The 18,976-nt window shown below is 48.8% G+C and overlaps 1 protein-coding gene and 1 pseudogene across 1 annotated transcript in view; both read left to right on the top strand.

The window, feature by feature from the left end:
- Nucleotides 1-18,976, top strand: part of ACO2 (aconitase 2) — a 49,207-nt gene that overhangs the window by 16,332 nt on the left and 13,899 nt on the right. Inside the window, exons 2-4 of the mRNA XM_005909434.3 lie at nt 9,139-9,275; nt 15,049-15,307; nt 18,439-18,531. Of these exons, the coding sequence (XP_005909496.1) occupies nt 9,139-9,275; nt 15,049-15,307; nt 18,439-18,531 (489 nt within the window). The remainder of the gene's footprint in view (nt 1-9,138; nt 9,276-15,048; nt 15,308-18,438; nt 18,532-18,976) is intronic.
- Nucleotides 5,032-5,148, top strand: LOC138988058 (small nucleolar RNA SNORA11; annotated as a pseudogene).

Genomic DNA, 18,976 nt, shown 5'->3' with positions numbered 1-18,976 from the left:
GGAGTTTGTAGCAAACAGCGTACAGGTGTGCAGAGATAATGACCCTACCCCACCCCACCCCAAGCGACAGGCTGCCAGTTGCCTCCTAGCAACAGCCTGGTGTGTTTACCACAAAGAATTTTGTTCGCGGGCCTTGAAGTTTGGAAACCACTCAGAGACAGTTTTTGGCATCTAGGAACATGTTCATTGTTAAATGACAGGATTATTCTCCCTATTTAATAATTATTTTAAAATAGTTTGACCAGGCAGGGAGCTAGTCATCAATGACGTGTTCTGAATCTGGCTTGCTTTCTGTGACACTATACTGGGTTGCATTTGATGTGTGCACAATGGCATGTCTGTGAACGAAGGGCGAAGGCTGTGGCTGCTCCAGAAAGACCTGAACCCTGGGGGTCTTCTTCCTTGATGCAGATAAATCTGTTGTGACGTTGCTATGCTTTCCCCTAGGCCTTTGGGGAATTACTGGGTTTAGCTGAGAGCCCGCTTGCTGGGGAAGAGTATTTATAGACTCTCTGAGCTATAGAGAACGCACTCTAGAGAGCATCTAGTCCAGTGGTTCCAAGACCCAGCTGTGTCAGAGTAACCTTCACTCTTACTGGTGCTTAGGTTCCGCCTCCGATGACTCTGATTGAGCGGTCTGGGAGCCCGTAGGGTCTCGGCACCATGTCTATGAAATCTCCCAGGTGATTTTGAGGCATCCAGAATAATCTACTTCTCCCATTTTATAGAAATGAAAAAAAGAAGGCACAGAAAGTCTGGGCTTTTTATCCAAGGGGACATTGTGACCCCACTCTGAGGCCAGATCTCTGGATTCCCACCCCTCGAGTGTTCCTTCTTGGTCCCCACCGCCTCCTGTCACCTGGGGGATCGCACTGTCCACCAGACCACACACAGGGAAGTGACCCACGGGGTGGGCACTCTGAGCTTGGTACCTTCCCCAAATGTTGGGTTTCAGAATTGAGGTTCAGGGACAGAAGTATAATGGTACTAGGGAACTTTGGTTTTTTTCTACACCGTCTGAAAACAGTATCACCTTGATACAAATTTGGGGAATTATAGGAGAAAATAATTTTCCATCTTAACCCAAACAGTTTTTTATAATGTTCATTGCCTTTATATATTTAGAATTATTTTTTGAGGATAGAGTCTCAGCTACAGAATTATTGGGTCAAACGTATAGATGAGCCCATGGGCATCTTATTGACAAACTACTTTATGAAAAGATTGAATTATCAATAGTTTGCTTGCAAGCAGTCTATAAGAGTATTTCTTTGGTTCTGATTTAATTAAAAACTAATGCTGGCTACATTCTTTCTAATTATAAGAAGTATTATAAAATGAGTCTTTTGTGGAAAACTTGGAAAATACAGAAAAACCAAGAAGGAAATTTAGGCCGTTATATCTAGCACATGGATTTAACTGTTCTTGATGCCTTATTTAAAAGATTTTTTTTTGTCATGACTTTTTACACATAAGGAAATATAGAAAATAGTACAAAGAATACCCATATACCTACCGTCCAGAGTCAAAAGTTACCAACATTTTGCCTTATTTGCTTTCTTTACTTCTCCCAAAAGTGTCTTTGGTTTCTTTCTCTTTCCACATCAAAATCTAATAAAAAAAAAATTGCACTGTATTGACGTGGCTTTTGTAGTCTCTCTCAACCTAGAACAGTCCCTCCCAACTCCTGCCCACCCCCACACACGCACCCTGTTTTCCTCTATGACATTGACTTCGGGAGGAGACCAGGCCAGTTTCTTGTAGACTGTCCACACTCTGGGTGTAGTCTTCGGTTCAGTTGAATATTTGTTGGCAGGGACTCTTCCCAGGTGGTGCCGTCTGAGCGGAAGGCACATGCGTGAGGTGGTCTTGCTGTTGCTGACGCTCTTTGGCCTCTGGTTAAGGTGGTGGTGACCAGGTCCCTGTAGCGTGAAGGTACGTTTTTTCCCCCCTTTTCCTTAGTAATGATAAATTCCTGTAAGTTAACTTGCTGAAACAAAGGGTTTGCACATTTTAAAAAACTAGCATGCTTTTGATTGTTGTCCAGATGCACCTCACTGATCTTGCTGTGTATGCTCTACTACAGTAAACATGCTTTTTCTGCATTGATTTGTCTTGTCCATTTTTCCCCCTGATTACAAAAGGAGCTCACATGTGTAGCATTTGGAAATACTTAGCCTAGAACATAAAAGTGCCCATAATTCTAATCTCTACAGATAATTGCTGTGAACAGTCTAAGCAGATCTTACCAGTTTTTTTTTTTTTTTCTGAGCATATTTACATTTGTTAATTACTATTATTATACAGAAATGGGCCCATACCATAGTACTATTTTGCCAGTTATTTTCACCTCATGTCATGGAATTTTTTTTCCTGCCAATAAAGGTAGATCTACTTCCTTCCTTTTTAAAATTATGGTAAAATACATATAAAATTTGACATTTTCAAGTGTCCAGTGGCATTAACTACATCCACAATGTTGTAAGACCACCACCATCACCTTGTTCTTTTTAAACAGCTGTAGAATGGCTCTCCTTCATGGGTAGACAGAATTTATTCAGTCAGTGCCCTATTTTTGTACAATTAGGTTGTTCTTTTAGAAACAGTGATGTAGAGAATGTTCCTGCCAGTCTCTGTGCTCTTTTAAATGAGTATTTTTATGAGATAGCTTCCTGGAAGAAGAAGAAAAGTTAGTCATAAGATAGAAACATTTCACATTTTAATAGGTAGTGCCTAATTGTCTTTCACAAATGTTCAGCCTGTTTACAATCTAACCAAAAGCATCTGAGACTGGTAAATTATTAATTTGTCTTAACTGTTTGCTGTTACAAGGTAACCAAACTTGCTCTGTATTCAACCTTGTTCAATAAGGAAGAACTGGTTGGTAAAGTTAAAAAAAAAAAAGAAGTCCTTTGGTTTAATTAACCAATGTTTATGTAACACCTCCTGTGTTTCAGACCTGGTGTTCAGTCATATGGGGAATTTTATTATGAAGACACAGAGACAGTCTGTCCCTTAGTGGATCTTACAGAGTAGTGGAGACAGATAGCGTCTCACAAATGAATGTTAGAAAGTAGTAAATGGGCATGTATGAGAGGAGGCTCTGCTTGAACTGAGCGTTCAAGAAGTTTCCCTAAGAAAATGAAGTTAGTTTGGAACTTGAAGGATGAATGGGAATTACCTACATGAAGGGCAGATTGGGAAGGGATGGACAGAGCTTTCTAAGCAGAAGAAACAACATGTGCAAAGGCCCAGTGGCAGAGCCCTTTAGGCTTTGTACTGGGTAAGGAGGTTCAGTGTGTTTAGTGCCCTGGAGGAGAGCAAATTCTGAGTTCTCAGAGACCAAATCGATGAGGTCTCACTGCCAGGACCCCATAAGTAGAAGGGATTTCAGAAGGATGGGAGACTTTACAAGGCAAATTCTAACAAATTGCAAGTTGTCTGAAGGAGAGACATGTACCTATAGACCTCAGCTTAGATTTTCAGAATGTCTTGGCCAGAGTTGGAAGGAGGGCAAATAACTAAGGAGAAATACTAAGACAGCTGGAGTACTAAGACAGACAGAAGAGGGTCAGGAATGTCAAAGGTCCACATGAGCTAAGGCTTCTGAAAAATGCTGATCAACCAAAAGCTGTTTGCAGTAAGCAAAATAAGAGGCATACCTCTTCCACCAGAATCCAGAAAAGGAGCACAACCTTATCTAATTTTGTGTCTGTCTCCTCCATGAAGGAAAAGAATATAATGAGCACATATTCTATGAACACACTCTGTGCCAAGCACTTAGATTGTTTCATTTAATGTTAATGCCAACATTTATCTCCCATTTTCTTTACGGGGAAGCTAAAGCTTGGTGAGGCTGAGTAACTTATCCAGAGTCACAGCAGGTTGGTGGTGCTGGATTGGGCGGTCTGACTATAGGTCTTCTATCTGAACCATCACACCAGGCTGCCTTCAAATGGGAAAGGATAGGTTCTGTGGGGCAAGAGGGCAGCAGAATCCAGGGGAATTGGCTCATCTTAAACAGGCCGGTGCTTGCCTCCTGGATTCACTGCTTATCACATGTTGGACTTGTGACTTAACCTCTTTGACCTTCAGTTTCCACATCTGTAAGACAGGAATAACAATCATCTTGCACAAAATCAGAGACAGAAAATGCCTCGTGGCATAGAGCAGGTACCAAATAAGTAATGACTGTTATTTTTTTTTTTTTTTCCGTTTATTTTGATATTTATTTTTTTATTTACTTGGCTGTGTTGAGTCTTTGCTGCTGCACGTGGGATCTTTGATCATCCTTGCAAGGGAGATCTTGTTCCCTGACCAGGGATCAAACCCAGGTCTCCTTCATTGGGAGCTAGGAGTCTTAGCCACTGGACTGCCAGGAATGTCCCTGTTCTTATTTTTATTCCAAGATTACCCATAGCCTGGTGTTCATTTTACATGTGAGAGATATGTGGTCTGTGAATGAATGATACATGGTGTCTTTGCCCTTGAGGTCAGCCTCTTCAGAGTTACACGTGACACTTCATACACTTCAAACCTCTCAGCTCAGCTCTGAAGCAGGGAGCACGGCTGAGGTTTCACCCTTTGAAAAGCTAAGGCCTGGAGGAACAGAGTGAATTGCTTACAATCTTACAGCCAAGCTAATAACATCCTTTTACTTTTTTGTTGCAGTCAGTAGATTAGTAAAACAGTGAGTGTAAGTGTTGATTTCGGTAGGACAATTGACAGGTCAGTCAGGCTGTCCCTAACCACGAAACATAAGTGATGGCTTAGTGACATTTCAGTCAGGTGGTGGTTATTATTGTGGGTTGAAGACCTGGGGAGTGTCACTAAATAGGTTGGCCTGACCAAACATCCACCCTGGGGAGCCTGACCTGGAATGGGTCACAACTGCACTGAGATTGAATGAACAGCCTGAGAGTTGTGCCTACTGGGTGTGGCTGACATCCACTGGGAAGGCCTGCCTATCAGACCTGGGGTGACTGACCCGAACTCCTGTAGACCACAAGGTGCTGGAGGTGGACAGAAACCGGTGCTGAAATTAAGTCAAGGTTAAGATATATTTATAACACACCAAACAGGAATCTGGGTTATTGTGACAAGGGGCACAAAGCTTGTGACCTCCCTGTAAACAAACACCCAACACGTGTCCCCCTGTACCTCCATGTGGCTGCTGACAGGACCTGTGGGACAAGGCTCAGTATCGCTTAGAAAGCTCCAGTGATTGGTTGCCACCTAGAGCCTGTCCGGTCCATGCATGGGTGGGCCCTGAGAGGTTAAAGACTTTGAACCTCCCTTTTCAAGGAAAAGAAGAAAAATAGATTCCAACTGTATGGTATTCTGCAAAAGGCAAAACTGTGGAGGCAATTAAAAGGTCAGTGGTTGCTAGGAATTTGGGGGCAGAAGGGAGATGAATGCACAGTACAAAGATTTTATGAGCAGTGAAAATACTTGGTATGACAACATAGTGGTGGATATAAGTACTTAGTGTGACAGTGTAATGGCGGATGGACGTCTCATATTTTTGTCCAGATGCACAGAATGTACAACACTGTTCACTTCATTAAAGTGGACCCTCAGATGAACTGGGGCCTTGATGTGTTATACGGTTCATCCTTGGTTAAAAAGGAAAAACCTTAAAATGACTTAGGATAGACGTTTTGTCAAAACTTTTGTTTCACTGTTATATACATATATGTATTATATATGTTTGTGTATTTGTTGGACAGTGATATAAAATGTACTTTTAGATCAAAAAAGTTTGCAGGCTACTGTAGTTAAATTGTACGGCCAAATAAGGGCACAGATTAACCTCAAGGGGAAAAAAAAAAAAGATCAAGGTAGAGCTCTGCACAGAAAACGAAGTCAGTAGTACTGTGTGGCTTGAGTGGTCAGTTAGGAGGATGTCCACTGAGGTGTTAGGAGGTAGGAAGTGACGTGTGTGTCAGCAGTGAGGTTGGCTGTCACCATCGTAACAAAGGAGGTGACTGTCCATTTGCCCTCAGCACAGGGCATGGTCAGGCTGTTGCAGAACCATGTAAAGGAAGAGTTGAAGCACTCAGGGCTACCTGTGGCCTAGCAAGGAGGAGATTCAGACAATATGATAGATCCCGTCTTTACATAGCTGAGGAGGACCCCACCCTCAGCTGAGTTGCTGATCTGGGTTGAGCTTTGGGTTTATGTTGTCGTTGGCCATGTCGTACGGCTTGGGGGATCTCAGTCCCCCAACTAGGAATTGAACTGGGGCCCACACAGTGAAAACCCCAAAGTCCTAACTGCTAAGATATTCCCAAGATTACATATTTTTAACAATCTTAGGAGATTCTCTTGGATCTGAGGCCTGGGAAGCAATGTCCTGAGGAAGAGAGGTTGGGTTTATTGCATATGGTCTGAGAGGGCAGACCCCCAACTGAAAAAGTAGATTGTGCAAGGAAATGAGTTTGGCTGAATATTTTGGGAGAATATTTTGAAAATTTTCAACAATGGATTGGTGGTTGTGTGGGATGATGAATTCCTGGTGTTGGAAAGGGTCCAGATTTTAAAATATATAGATATCTTTTTCGGAGAAGGCAGTGGCACCCCACTCCAGTACTCTTGCCTGGAAAATCCCATGGACGGAGGAGCCTGGTCGGCTGCAGTGCATGGGGTCACTGAGGGTCGGACACAACTGAGCGACTTCACTTTCACTTTTCACTTGCATGCATTGGAGAAGGAAATGGCAACCCGCTCCAGTGTTCTTGCCTGGAGAATCCCAGGGACGGGGGAGCCTGGTGGGCTGCCATCTATGGTGTCACACAGAGTCAGACACGACTGAAGCGACTTAGCAGCAGATATCTTTTTAGAAGAAATGACTTAATAAACAGGCTTCCTAAAAACTTTTTCCATCCTTATTAATATATAAACCTGAGTGGCAATTAAAGTTGATAAAAAATTCCGCTCCCCAGCCACACTGGGCGCACCTCAGTCACGTGTGGTTGGCGGCTACCATGTTTGACCGTGAGGATCTAGGACGTGTCCCTCAGAGCAGAAGGTCCTCTTGGGCAGCTGGCAGTTGGGAGCAGACGTTTGCACGTGGTTGGTAAGCAGAGCATATCATGATTAAGGACGGAGCATGTAGGTGATTCAGTTGTTATTAACAGTGTAGAGTTGATCCCCATTTTAGGGGCAGATCTTCGGGGGAGGGCCTGGGGCATTAGCGAAAAGTGGGTCAGTCAGGCTGGATTGGGTCCTCGTGGCTGCTCTGTGGCCTCGGTCACTCCCCAAGGGCCTCAGTCGCCTCACTGGAAACAGGCTCGTTATCGGCGCCACTTCACCGGGTGGCCGTGAGGACTCAACGGACATGATGTGCGTGGAGTGCTTAGCACGGGGCTCATCTCACTAATACTCCTTTTTTTTAATCCCAAAGTTATATTCTACATGAACATACTGTTTTGTCCTTTTTTTCCAATTGGCATTATTACCTGCCCCTGTGGGGTCCCACATTCCTCCTTGGCACAGACTGCTGAAAGTCCTTTGGGACTTCTCTGGCTGTCCAGTGGTCAGGACTCCATGCTTCCCCTGCAGGGGACATGGTTTGCTCCATGGTCAGGGGACCAAGATCCCACATGATGTACTGCCCACACCACCACCACCCCCTCCCCGCTGCCCAAAAAAAGCCCTTTGATTGGCGGGTTCTTCACCCAATAGAAGAAGGGCAGGGAGTAGAGTCCCTGGTGGATTTTGAGCTGGAGGGCAAGTGGACCTGAAGTCTGCATTGGGAGGTCCCTCCTGCTGTGCTGGGTGGGGGGAGGTGCTGTTTCCTAAGGGGGTCTGCTCTCCTCACTGGGTGACCTGAACAGGGAGTGGCCGCTACGCAGTCGTAGTGGTTCAGATGCTGAGGTCAGCAGGGTTTCTTACAGAGGGTGACTTACAGAAGGGCACCCGGGGCGGGTGGCCTGAGCCTTGCCTTTTCCTTGCCCAAGGTGTGAGCTGCTAGACCCGGAGCCCTGCTCTTCCTTCCCTCTGTCACTTCATTGGGTTCATTTATTCCCTTGGTCACAGTGCACCCTGTGAAGTGTGTCATCCGGTTTAAAATGAACTAACAGACCTGAGAACTCAACAGTCATTCATCTGCTGCTGCATTAGTAAGTTGTTTCTCCCAAATTTGGAGGATTAAAACAACAGTAAACATTTCTCACTCCTAGTTTCTGTGGGCCGGGAATTTGGGAGCGTCTTGGCCGGGTTATTCTGGCTCTGACTCACTCAATAAATTGCAGTCCAGATTGCTGGCCAAGCCCCTGGTTATCTGCTGCTTGTGCTTTGGCTGCAGCGCTTCACCTGCTTACGTATGGTGTGCTTACCTGCCTAGCAAGGTCATGCTGGGTTTTGGCAGGTGGTCTAGTTCCTCTCTAGGTGGGCCTCTCTCAGGACTGCCTAAATGTTTTCATTGCAGTGGTGTCTTGCCCTAGAGCAATCAAAGAGAGCCAGGTGGAAGTTATCCTTTTTATGGCCAGGTCTCAGAGGCCCCGTAGCATCATTGTGCCACATTCTGGCCAGCTGTAAGTCTGCTGCGCGTCCCAGGGTTAGCCACCACCCTTTCAAGGGAGGAGGAGACATCCGAAGCTCATGTGCAGGTTTTCCTCACTAATTTTTCCATCACTTCAGCTGTTTTTCAATCTCTAATGTGCCAGGTAGTCCAGATAGAGATAAGTAAGACAAATAAAGTCCCTCAAGGGACCTACAGAGCAGGTAGGACAGCAGGTACAATTTGGGTGGTGCTTTAGAGCTCAATGAGAGCCTCCACACACGTTCTCGTCTGCCTTCCCAGTGGAAGCTGTGTGATCACTACAGCTGCTTGTGCCCTCATGGCCCATCTCTTCTGGCCCTCAGATGATGGAGGGTTTTCTCAGGTGGCTAGAACTCAACTTTGTGACTATAAATAGCCACTGTGACTGTAAATCCCTTGCACTTTCTCCTACCACAGGCTGTGTTCCTGGTGGCTGCTATATCATTCCTGTGCTCATGCGAGGAAACTGAGGCTGCAGTCACCGAACAGCTCTTGACACTATAATTCCATGCTTTTTTTCACCATTCTGCGCCGTCCCTTGGGGTGCAGCGCCCTAAATACTCTGCTGACAGTCGCTGTTGTCTTTCTTGCAGAAAGCCCTGGGTGCGCGGCAGTACCATGTGGCCTCAGTCCTGTGCCAACGGGCCAAGGTGGCCATGAGCCACTTTGAACCCAACGAGTACATCCGCTATGACCTGCTCGAGAAGAACATTAACATTGTCCGCAAACGGTAAGGCTGCAGGGTGAGCTGTGGAGACCGTTAGAGGGGTTGGTGTTTCTGGTGTTTCCTGCCCCTCAGACAGTGTAGGAGGTGCTTGGCGGAGGAGGATGGTGGCAGGATCTAGGCGTTGAAGGCATAATGGTCCCTGCTGCGGAAGGGTGTTTCAGATCACTGGTGGGCCTTCTGCCCTCTCTGCCAAGGAGAAGCCTGGAGATGTGGGCCCTAGAGATCTCAGGCCTTCTTTGGTGCTGTGGCTTGAACGTCCCAGCTACTCTTTCCAGAACAGACAACTGGCCATGGGCCATTCCTCTGGGATCTGCCAGGTCCAGGAACTTCAGAATTACTATATTTCCTCTTTGGTCCATCAGCCCGGGAGAGAGCTCAACCTTGAGACTCAGAGGGAAGCTCAGATGGGCACTAGAGCATCCCTCTTTTCTGGACCGCTCTTTGCCCATGTGGTGAAGTGGCAGCCATCTTGCTCTGCTGTTCCGAGTGCCAGGTTCTGGGCTGGATGCTGGCTCAGGAGAGGGGTGGATGAGATCCCACAAGAGGAGGGATGGAGGCTGGCCCTGCATATCAAGCAGCACTGCTCCTGGAGCTTGAGCCACTGCAGACAGAGCTGCACGCCTGCCTGTCGGGTGACATGGCCCTGGCAGCGCGAGAGAACCAATATGAGCACACGCAGAAGCCCTGCTTAGAGCTGACAAGCGGGCTTAGGTGGACAGGGCCACACAGTGAGGGGGTGACTGGACCTCACCCAGTGCTCTGGCCACTGCGCCACATGTGCTCCCCGTTGCCACTTTGCTTCTGCCTTACTGGTATCCTCACCTCAGTTTTAAGGGTCAGGGACTATCTTAGTCTTTATCTCCAACAGCCTCCAGCATAGCATCACCTAATTACAATAAGGACCTCTTATTGTCCATCAAGGGTGTTCATCTGATTCAGGTGGTATGAACTTTACTACTCAAAATGTGGCTCGTGGATCATCAGCGTCGGTATCAGCAAGCAGCCCTGGGGGCTTGTTAGACACAGAGAACCTCAGGCCCCGCCCCAGACCCACTGAATCAAAATCTGCAGTTTTCACAGGCGCCCCAGGTGACTGAGTGGACACCAGACTGTGAGGAGTGCTGGCCACTTTCCTGGTTGCAGCCAGGGTTAAAACCACTGTCCTCATCACTCTGCGACCTTGTACAAATACTTTTTCCCCAGAAAACACTATTTTATTTATTCTTAGAGCTCTCAGATCACAGCTCAGTGGGAAAAGAATGGATTTTCCTTTAGTCTGCAAAAACACCTCCCCCTGCTTGGGAGAAGTAACACAGAAGCTTGCTTTCACATAACTTGACAAAAGAGTCTTTACCATTTTGTCTTTGCTTCAAAAAATTAATCAAAAAACTTTGATTTAAATTTTGGTTTTAAATTTTTTTGGTTTTGGTTTAAATTTTTTTGGTTTTAATTTTTATCAGCAAAATTAACTCTCCCCTTAAAATTTTTCCTCTGCCTTTTTATTCCAGCCCTGCACCGACCAGAAAAGTCCAATCAATAACTTTGGGCATTTTCCAGATTAGTACAGACTAGGGATGTTCCATTTTCATTGTTGTTATAGAGAAGTGGTTCTCACTGAGGGTGGGGGTGAGGGGTTGATTTTTGTCCCCCAGGGAAATTTAGCAATGTCTGGAGACATTGTAGGTTGTCTTAATCCAGGGTTGTTGGGGGCCAGCGTGAGGTACTCCGCCTGTGGCAAAGGTCATGAGGAAGGAGGCTCGACATACGCAAAGGCAGGATCGAGCCTCAGGAGTCCCCCTGGAAATTCTCGAGCATCTACCCCCATAACCAGAGCCTGCCTACTTTACTACTTTGTGCTCTCACCTACACCTCTGACTTTACGGGGGGCTGTCCCCCACCACCTCTTTCGGAGAAGGAGTTAACTTAGAGCTCCAGTTAATAATAATTCCTGGGCGTGACAGGAGTGTTTCAACTTACAAACTCCTCTGAAGGTTCTCTAGCCTCCCTGACAGGCTTGTCCGGCCACATGTGATTGCTCACAGCCTCCCAACCCTGAGAGGCACGAGACACTTTAAACCTTCTAAAAACAGGTTCTTTAGAGAAGTTAGAAAACTATTAGTATAAGTATAATGGGCTGATTAGAAATTGTATTGGTGAAGGGTTTTTCATTTGTTGAGCCAATGTTTACTGCTAAGTCTTCATATCCCCTGCCCTTACACACATTAATGAATATATAGAAGAAATAAGTATTAACCTTTGATATAAATCACTTTAGACCTTAGGCCAAGTAAATTCTTTCCTTAACTAAAACCCACTACACCCTCACCCTATAGGAATGTAACTTTATTTGAGTGACGTCTGTTTTAAGAATAATCACCCTTGGAGAAAAAAGTGTTCTGGTTGACTGCCCACTGTCACAAGGAGAGGGTCATAAATTGTCAGCAGGCCCCCCTGGCCAGAAGATGATGTAACACCCCTAAGACCTCTGTATACATTTGTATGAAGCACCTGACTTTAATAAAAGTCAGGACTGCTGTCCCCACGTGACTTTTGTATAACATCTCAGTGTATAAAAACAGACTCTGGAAAATAAAGAATTGGGATCAGTTCCTTGAAATACTGGTCTCCCCATGTCACTCTCTCTCTCACTCTGGCTGAGTCTCAATCTGGAGCGTGGAACCCACCAAGCTTACTGATTTTGCCTGGGCTTCTAAGATCCAACTGGGGAGGCCTCAGTGTCTCCTCTCCTTCGGGAGAACGGAAGGACGCCTGCGGCCTACGTAAGTGGTGCAAGCTTCTTGTGTTGAAGTTTTATTGGTCTCCCGCGTAAACCAAGCTACTCAGCCTCTTTTCTCCACTGAATTTTCCTGCTGAGCTATCCTCATTCTATTATTCTTTATATCTTTGATGAATATTTAAATAGCCGCCAAAGCCGTCTCCCCTTCGAATACCCTGGATCAGCCGGGGCTGGACCCCGGCACAGGGTGGGGTGGTGGTTGACTGTTACCTAGTGGGTAGAGGCCAAGAATATGGTCAGATACCCTGCAGTATGGAAGACAGCCCCCGCAATAAAGAATCATCTGGCCCAAACTGTCAGTGGTGGCACAGTTGAGAGACCCTTCCATAGAAAAAAGAAGGCAGAAGTGGAGCCATTCTAGGAAGATGCTGAAGGATTAGGATAGATGTGAGGGTGTTTTGGAGGGCCAGGGGGCCTGCATGGGGGCAACTCCTCCACCCTGTGACAGAGGAGCCTGATTCTGTTCCTGGGAACCGAGTCTCCGTCCCTCAGTGAAGCGGGGTGACAGATGGGCATTGAGGATCCATTTTGCCGTCCTCACTTAATCCCCACAGAAATGTGATGATGAACTCGTCCTTAGCTTTTTTATACAGCTTCAGGCATTTGCTGTCAAGGTCTTTGGTTTGAAAGCCCATGTGCTATTTTTCATCGCCCCTGGGACCCAGGAAGAGGGGCTCTGCTCCGCGCGGTGAGTCACTGCCTGCTCACCAGCCAGGGAGACGCTCCACTAAAGGGGGCAGGCTGTACTCCAGGCCAGGCCTATTTTTATTCAAGTTCTCATGACAGCAGAGCTGAGAGGCTTTCAGAATTGCCAGTTGCTCTGCTGTTGCCCACAAAACCAGCAGCCTAGGGAGCTCTTGCTCTCAAGGGGTGAAGTCAACTTGGGGGTGAGGGGCTGGAACCCAGGCCAGCAGAAGGGCCTGTCTTTGCTTCCCCGCAGAGTCGTAATTGGTAACAGCAGTAGCAGTGATGATAGGAATGGAGCACTGGCTACAGGCCGGGCTGGACCCTGAGTTTCCAGGTGTTATTGAGAAGACAGTGAACGGCCACAGTGGCTCCTTGCCTTCCAGCTTGTCCACTCGCTACCTCATGACCAGGGTCAAGGTTCTTTACCTCACTGGGCCTCAGCTTGCTCCTCTGTGTGGTGAGAATAAAGTGACTTCTGTACATCCAAGTATAGACGTATATAGACCAGCACTGCCCTGAGCACTAAAAGCGCCAGGACAAAACTATGACAGAAAGCAGATGAGTGGCTACCGAGGGATGGGGGCAGGAGGGAGGGATTATAAAGGGAAAAGAGGAGACTTTTGGGTGGCGGATGTGTGCGTTGTCTCAACGTGGTGACGATCTCATGGGTATATTCATATGTCAGAATTGATCAGTTGTGTGCTTTAAATATGTGCAGTCTGTTCCACACCAGTTATACGTCAGTGAGGCTGTTTAAAAAACGTGTGCTGTATAAACACTGTTATCTGTTTCCAGTACCAGCCCTGGACTTTAGAGATGGACTGGTGAGCTCCCTGGCTTATCTGGTTACACATTGGGTTTAGTAATAGGGTCAGGTCTAAACCCAGAGCCTCTGACTCTGAGTCCAATTGTGTGTGTGTGTGTGTGTGTGGTTTGTTGGGTATGAGTGGAACTCTGCCCTTTTGAGGAGGCCTTGGGTTTGGCTTTCCAGTGGTCATGTATGGATGTGAGAGTTGGACTGTGAAGAAGGCTGAGCGCCGAAGAATTGATGCTTTTGAACTGTGGTGTTGGAGAAGGCTCTTGAGAGTCCCGTGGACTGCAAGGAGATCCAACCAGTCCATTCTAAAGGAGATCAGCCCTGGGATTTCTTTGGAAGGAACGATGCGGGGGCTGAAACTCCAGTACTTTGGCCACCTCATGCGAAGAGTTGACTCATTGGAAAAGACTCTGATGCTGGGAGGGATTGGGGGCAGGAGGGGAAGGGGACGACAGAGGATGAGATGGCTGGATGGCATCACTGACTCGATGGACAGGAGTCTGAGTGAACTCCGGTAGTTGGTGATGGACAGGGAGGCCTGGCGTGCTGTGATTCATGGGGTCACAAAGAGTCGGACACGACTGAGCAACTGAACTGAACCAGGTTTGGCTTAAGCTTTGCGAGTGGCGGAAGGCAGGGTGTGAGGCATAGACGGACTATGCTGAGACGGGGTAGGGGTGGTGAGAGGTGGCCCCCACAGAGGGAGCTCAGTGTGTGGCGTGGAGGCTGTAACGAGAAGGCAGCTGCACCTCCCCAGGGGCCCTGACGAGAAGGGAGGGGTGGGCCCCACAGGGAAACAGGGTCTAGGAACAGGGTCTCGTGAGGCTGGCGTCAGTTTCCGTTCTGAGAGCTGGCAGCCTCACCCGTCTTAGTGGGGTGAGAGCAAGCAAGGCTGATGGGGAAGGCTTTTGCATAATAGGGTGATGAGGCCTCCAGCACCTAAGGTAGAGGGTTGTGGGTGCAGGGCGGGGAGATGGGGTGAGGGCGTCGCCAGGCAGATTCTCTGTCCCGGTGGGCCGACTGCACGGGGGAGGTGGCCGTGGCCCAAGAGATGTAGAGGATCCAGGGTGAGACTCCTGCGAACCTGAGCTTTGAACATCACTCCTTTGAATCTCCGTTAATTCTAGGTCATTTTACTAAATGACGAGGCTACAGTAAGGATTAAACGATGAGACATAGATGAAAAAAAGGGCTCATCAGATAATAGAACTTTAATACGCGTGGGAAAGTAAATATCCTTTAGGGAGAAACAGAAAACCCTCCCCCTCTTGTGGTGGTGTCATTCCTCAAGTGATTTTGGACCCGGTGAGTGCCAGGCGCTGTGCTGTGTGCTGGGGGTACCGGTTCGTCTCCACCTTGGACGCAGTGTGCCCTCCCTGGCTGCCGTCGAGGTTGCCTTGTACTTGAGAGGGCCTGGCTGTGGGCAGACAGGATCGTGCAGCCGGAACCAGGCAAGCCTCCCCTTCTCCCGCCAGGCTGAACCGGCCTCTGACCCTCTCAGAGAAGATCGTGTATGGACACCTGGATGACCCGGCCAACCAGGAGATCGAGCGGGGCAAGACATACCTGCGGCTGCGGCCTGACCGCGTGGCCATGCAGGATGCCACGGCCCAGATGGCCATGCTGCAGTTCATCAGCAGCGGCCTGCCCAAGGTGGCCGTGCCGTCCACCATCCACTGTGACCATCTGATCGAGGCCCAGCTCGGCGGGGAGAAGGACCTGCGTCGGGCCAAGGTGAGCTGGAGGTGGTGGGGAGGTGGGCAGTGGGTGTGACGCGGGACGAGAGGCAACGCCCTTGAACGAGGGCATCGCCCCCTAGTTCTAAGGGACTGTGGTTTAGTCTTTTTCTCTTCTGCCTCTAAGAACACCACTTGCTCTTTGTGAAGATGTTAGAAAATACTGAGAAGACCTAGAGAAAGCAAAAATCATCCCCAGTCTTAACCATACTAAAGGTACTCTTTTCGGGTCCTTTTTCTGTAATAAAACAGAGTATGAGGTGAATGGTGCAGGTAGCAGGTTCTGATCCTTGTCTCCAGTTGCTCTGGAGAGTCGTCACTCGTGTTCTTGCCAGGCCCCTGGGGACCTTGGCAGGGAGGTGGGTGAACAGTGTCACTGTTGGTAAACTTGAGGCGTCCAAGTTGTGTGCAGTCCCACAACTGCACGGGGGTGAGGCTAGGGCCAGACCCTTCTCCCAGCTCCCACTGACTGATAACCGCTGTGGGCTTTCTTCATCTGTGAGTTTTGCTTAATGAGGTGGAAGGGGCTGGCTGCCACACTGAACACCTTGGATTACCCTCTCTTCCTTAGGAAGCCTAATTCACGCGCCTTCCTCCAGGCTCTGCTGTGGTACCCTTGTGTGTGCCCGCTCTTGGCAACATGCGGTCTCTCGCAGCTCTGGGCCTCCACCCTCTCCACCCAGTCATGGACGTGGGCCCCGCTCTTGGGGGCCGTCGGCAGGAGCTGAGTGCTGGCAGGGCTGCCGCCCGACGGGCGCAGAGCATGGCGCGCAGTTGAAAGTGCTTCGGCTCCCAGGGTTGGCAGCTCAGCCAGCCTCTCAGGCCCTTGGGAGAGGCTCAGGGCGGCTTTCCCCTCAGGCCCCCCCGCCTACCTGCTCACAGCGACTGCCCTCAGCTGGCAGAGTCCAGCCGGCTGGCCCGTGGTTCCCATGTTAGCAGCAGTCTTGGCACCTGGTAACATGACGGGGTCCTGCGGTGCTGGGGACTGGGTCCTCTTCAGCCTGAGAGATGCATGACTGCCCACAGCAGGGCCATCCCCCTCGGAAGTCGGCCCTCCCCTGACTTTATGGATTAAAATCTACCTTCTGGAGATGAGATTCACAGAGTCACGGGGTCTCAGAACCCAATTCCTGCTTTACTTCACCCATGTTTATTGAACGTTAATTTTATGCCAGACACTGTGCTGGGATTCAGTATGAACGTGGATCTTAGAGTCCAATAGAGAGACAGCAGCTAAGCAGTTACGCAGACTGGTAACTACTAGTCTGTATGTGTATTCTGAAGGAAGCGTGTGGGACTCTGGAAAGTGTGTGTGGAGTCGGGGAGGATGTAACATGTAAGCTGAGACCAGAACAGATGAGGAAGCACATTCTAGACAGAGCAGGGTTCCTCAAGGCCTTGAGGCTGGAAGAAACCTGATGCCTTTATGGAGCTGGAAGGGGGCCTGTGGGCCTGGGGCTCTGAGGTGGGCCGGGCAGGAGTAGGAGGGCCTTGAGGCCTCCGGGCAGGAGAGTGGTCGGATTTCCATGTGTTTGTAAAGGCCTCCTCTGGTTGGAGCTCAGAGAGGCAGGTCTCTGTGTCCAGGGTCACAGAGACCAGCAGAGAGGCATCTAGGCTGAGTCAGGTGCAGACAGCAGAACGCTCCATGCCCACCTGGCTGTCTCCCCCGCCCCCCACCCCGCCATCCGCATGGACACAGGAGCAGCTGCAGCCACAGCCACCCGCTCCTGCCCTCGGTACCAGTTATATCAGTGACTGATTTGTAAATGAGGAGACCAACGGATTAATTATTAATCAGAAAGAGACTGCTGTGGGGACCCAAGCTCTTTGTCTGCCACTCTTTCACTTAGGGGAGCCACACGTGCCCTCAGAAGGATATGTGGTTGGTCTGCAGTTTATTTTTATTGTTATTACTTCTCATCTTTATTTATTTGGCTGCACCAGATCTTATATGCAGTATGTGGGATCTAATTCCCTGACCAGGGGTCGAATCCAGGCCCCCTGCATCGGGAGTGTGGAGTGCTAGCCACACTGGACCACTGGGAAAGTCCAGTTGGTCTGGAGTTTAAATGAAGGGGACTGCATGCTTTGAGGGTGTTTCTTGGAGGGCCTAGTGGAGCCCACAGTGAGTCCCTCCTCTGCCTGTGGTCCCATCCCTTTTGTCCCTGAGGTCTCACCTGTCCAGGGACATGCTTGGTTGTCCAGTTAAACGTTGGCCTCATATCCTTCGGCTGGGGTAGCCTTCCCTTCCCCCTGAGGAAGTTGCCTTTGAATTACAGGCGTACTGGTTACCATCCTGCTGTCTGTTTGGCTGAAACCTACAGTTGAGAACATGGTCCATCTGACAGTCTTTCATTTGGGGCCCATGAAACATATTACCAAGTGTTGAGCACCTACCACACGTTAGACAGTGGTCTAGGTGTTCTGAGATGTAGCCTCTGTGAGGGCAGTAGCTTTGTTCCTATTACAATGTAGTGACGGGCTCTGGCTGGACAGGCCTGGTTTCAAACTCTGACTTGTCTGTTTAAGTAGGGTCTTGAGCAAGACCTCTGAGTTTCTGTTTTTGCGTCTGTAAAATGGGGTTTGTTTTGGCGTGGTACCATTTCCATAGTGGGCATTCAGTAAACATTAGCCAGGATTACAGACAAGGCATCCGAGGCTCCAAAGGAGAAACAACACCCAACATGAGGCGTGGTGGGACCGGGTGGTCCACTCCGTCCCACTGCTTCCCTCTGGCAGTTCCCCTCCCCCCACTGTGTCCCACTTAGTCCTGTGGTGTCTTGCTGCCCCCTCACTGCTGGCCTTGACCAGGGACCTGAGTGCCGGAAGGACCCTTCTGCAAATAAGGAAGCGGAGACCCAGGGCGGGGAAGGGATTTGTTCTGGACCTACTCCCTGGCCATGTGTCACAGAACTGGGCTCCGTCTCTGTTTCCTGGTCTTTCTCCTGGGCCTGCCGGCCGAGACTTGCGGGCCGGCATCCAAACCCTTTGGGAATTATTTGTAGAAGGCCTCCAGGAGAGGACCTGCCTTTCCAGTGCCAGCATTTCAGTCACAGGGGAGAGGAGGTGGAGGGAGGGAGGCATGAGCAAACTGTTTCTAATGCCCTGGTTATTGATTTCTCTCAATAGGACATAAACCAGGAAGTGTATAATTTCCTGGCCACTGCAGGTGCCAAGTACGGCGTGGGCTTCTGGAGGCCTGGCTCTGGAATCATTCACCAGGTAAAGCAGGGCCTGGCCAGCCTTTGGGGGTGGGCAGAGGAGCACGCTGCCCTTTGGACCTGGGCAGCACCTCCGGGTCTGTACGAGTAAGGGCCTCAGTGGGCAATTGGATGATGTTTTCATCAACCCTTAGACTCCACTTTCATTTTAAAATTAATTTTCTCTGTGTCAAGTTACACATTCTCACCGTCCACGTGGGAATTTAAAGCCGTCCCTTCTGACCAGCATTTTCACGTTGGCGTGTTTTGTGTTGTACCGTCTTCTGAATGTTTGTATGTATCGCAGTGTTTTTTGTTTTGCTTTTCTCCACAAGCGTCGTACCTTGGGTGGATTGCTAATACTTGATGAGAAAGGCACTCTGCAGATAGTAACTTACGCAGTGCTTGCCGTGACCCGGTGAGTCTGGTGGTTGTATTGTCCGCACCTTACAGATGAGGAAGCTGAG

The sequence above is a fragment of the Bos mutus genome, chromosome 5 (genome assembly GCF_027580195.1).
Source record: "Bos mutus isolate GX-2022 chromosome 5, NWIPB_WYAK_1.1, whole genome shotgun sequence".
Taxonomy (NCBI): Eukaryota; Metazoa; Chordata; class Mammalia; order Artiodactyla; family Bovidae; genus Bos; species Bos mutus.
This window is presented reverse-complemented; position numbering and strand designations above follow the sequence as displayed.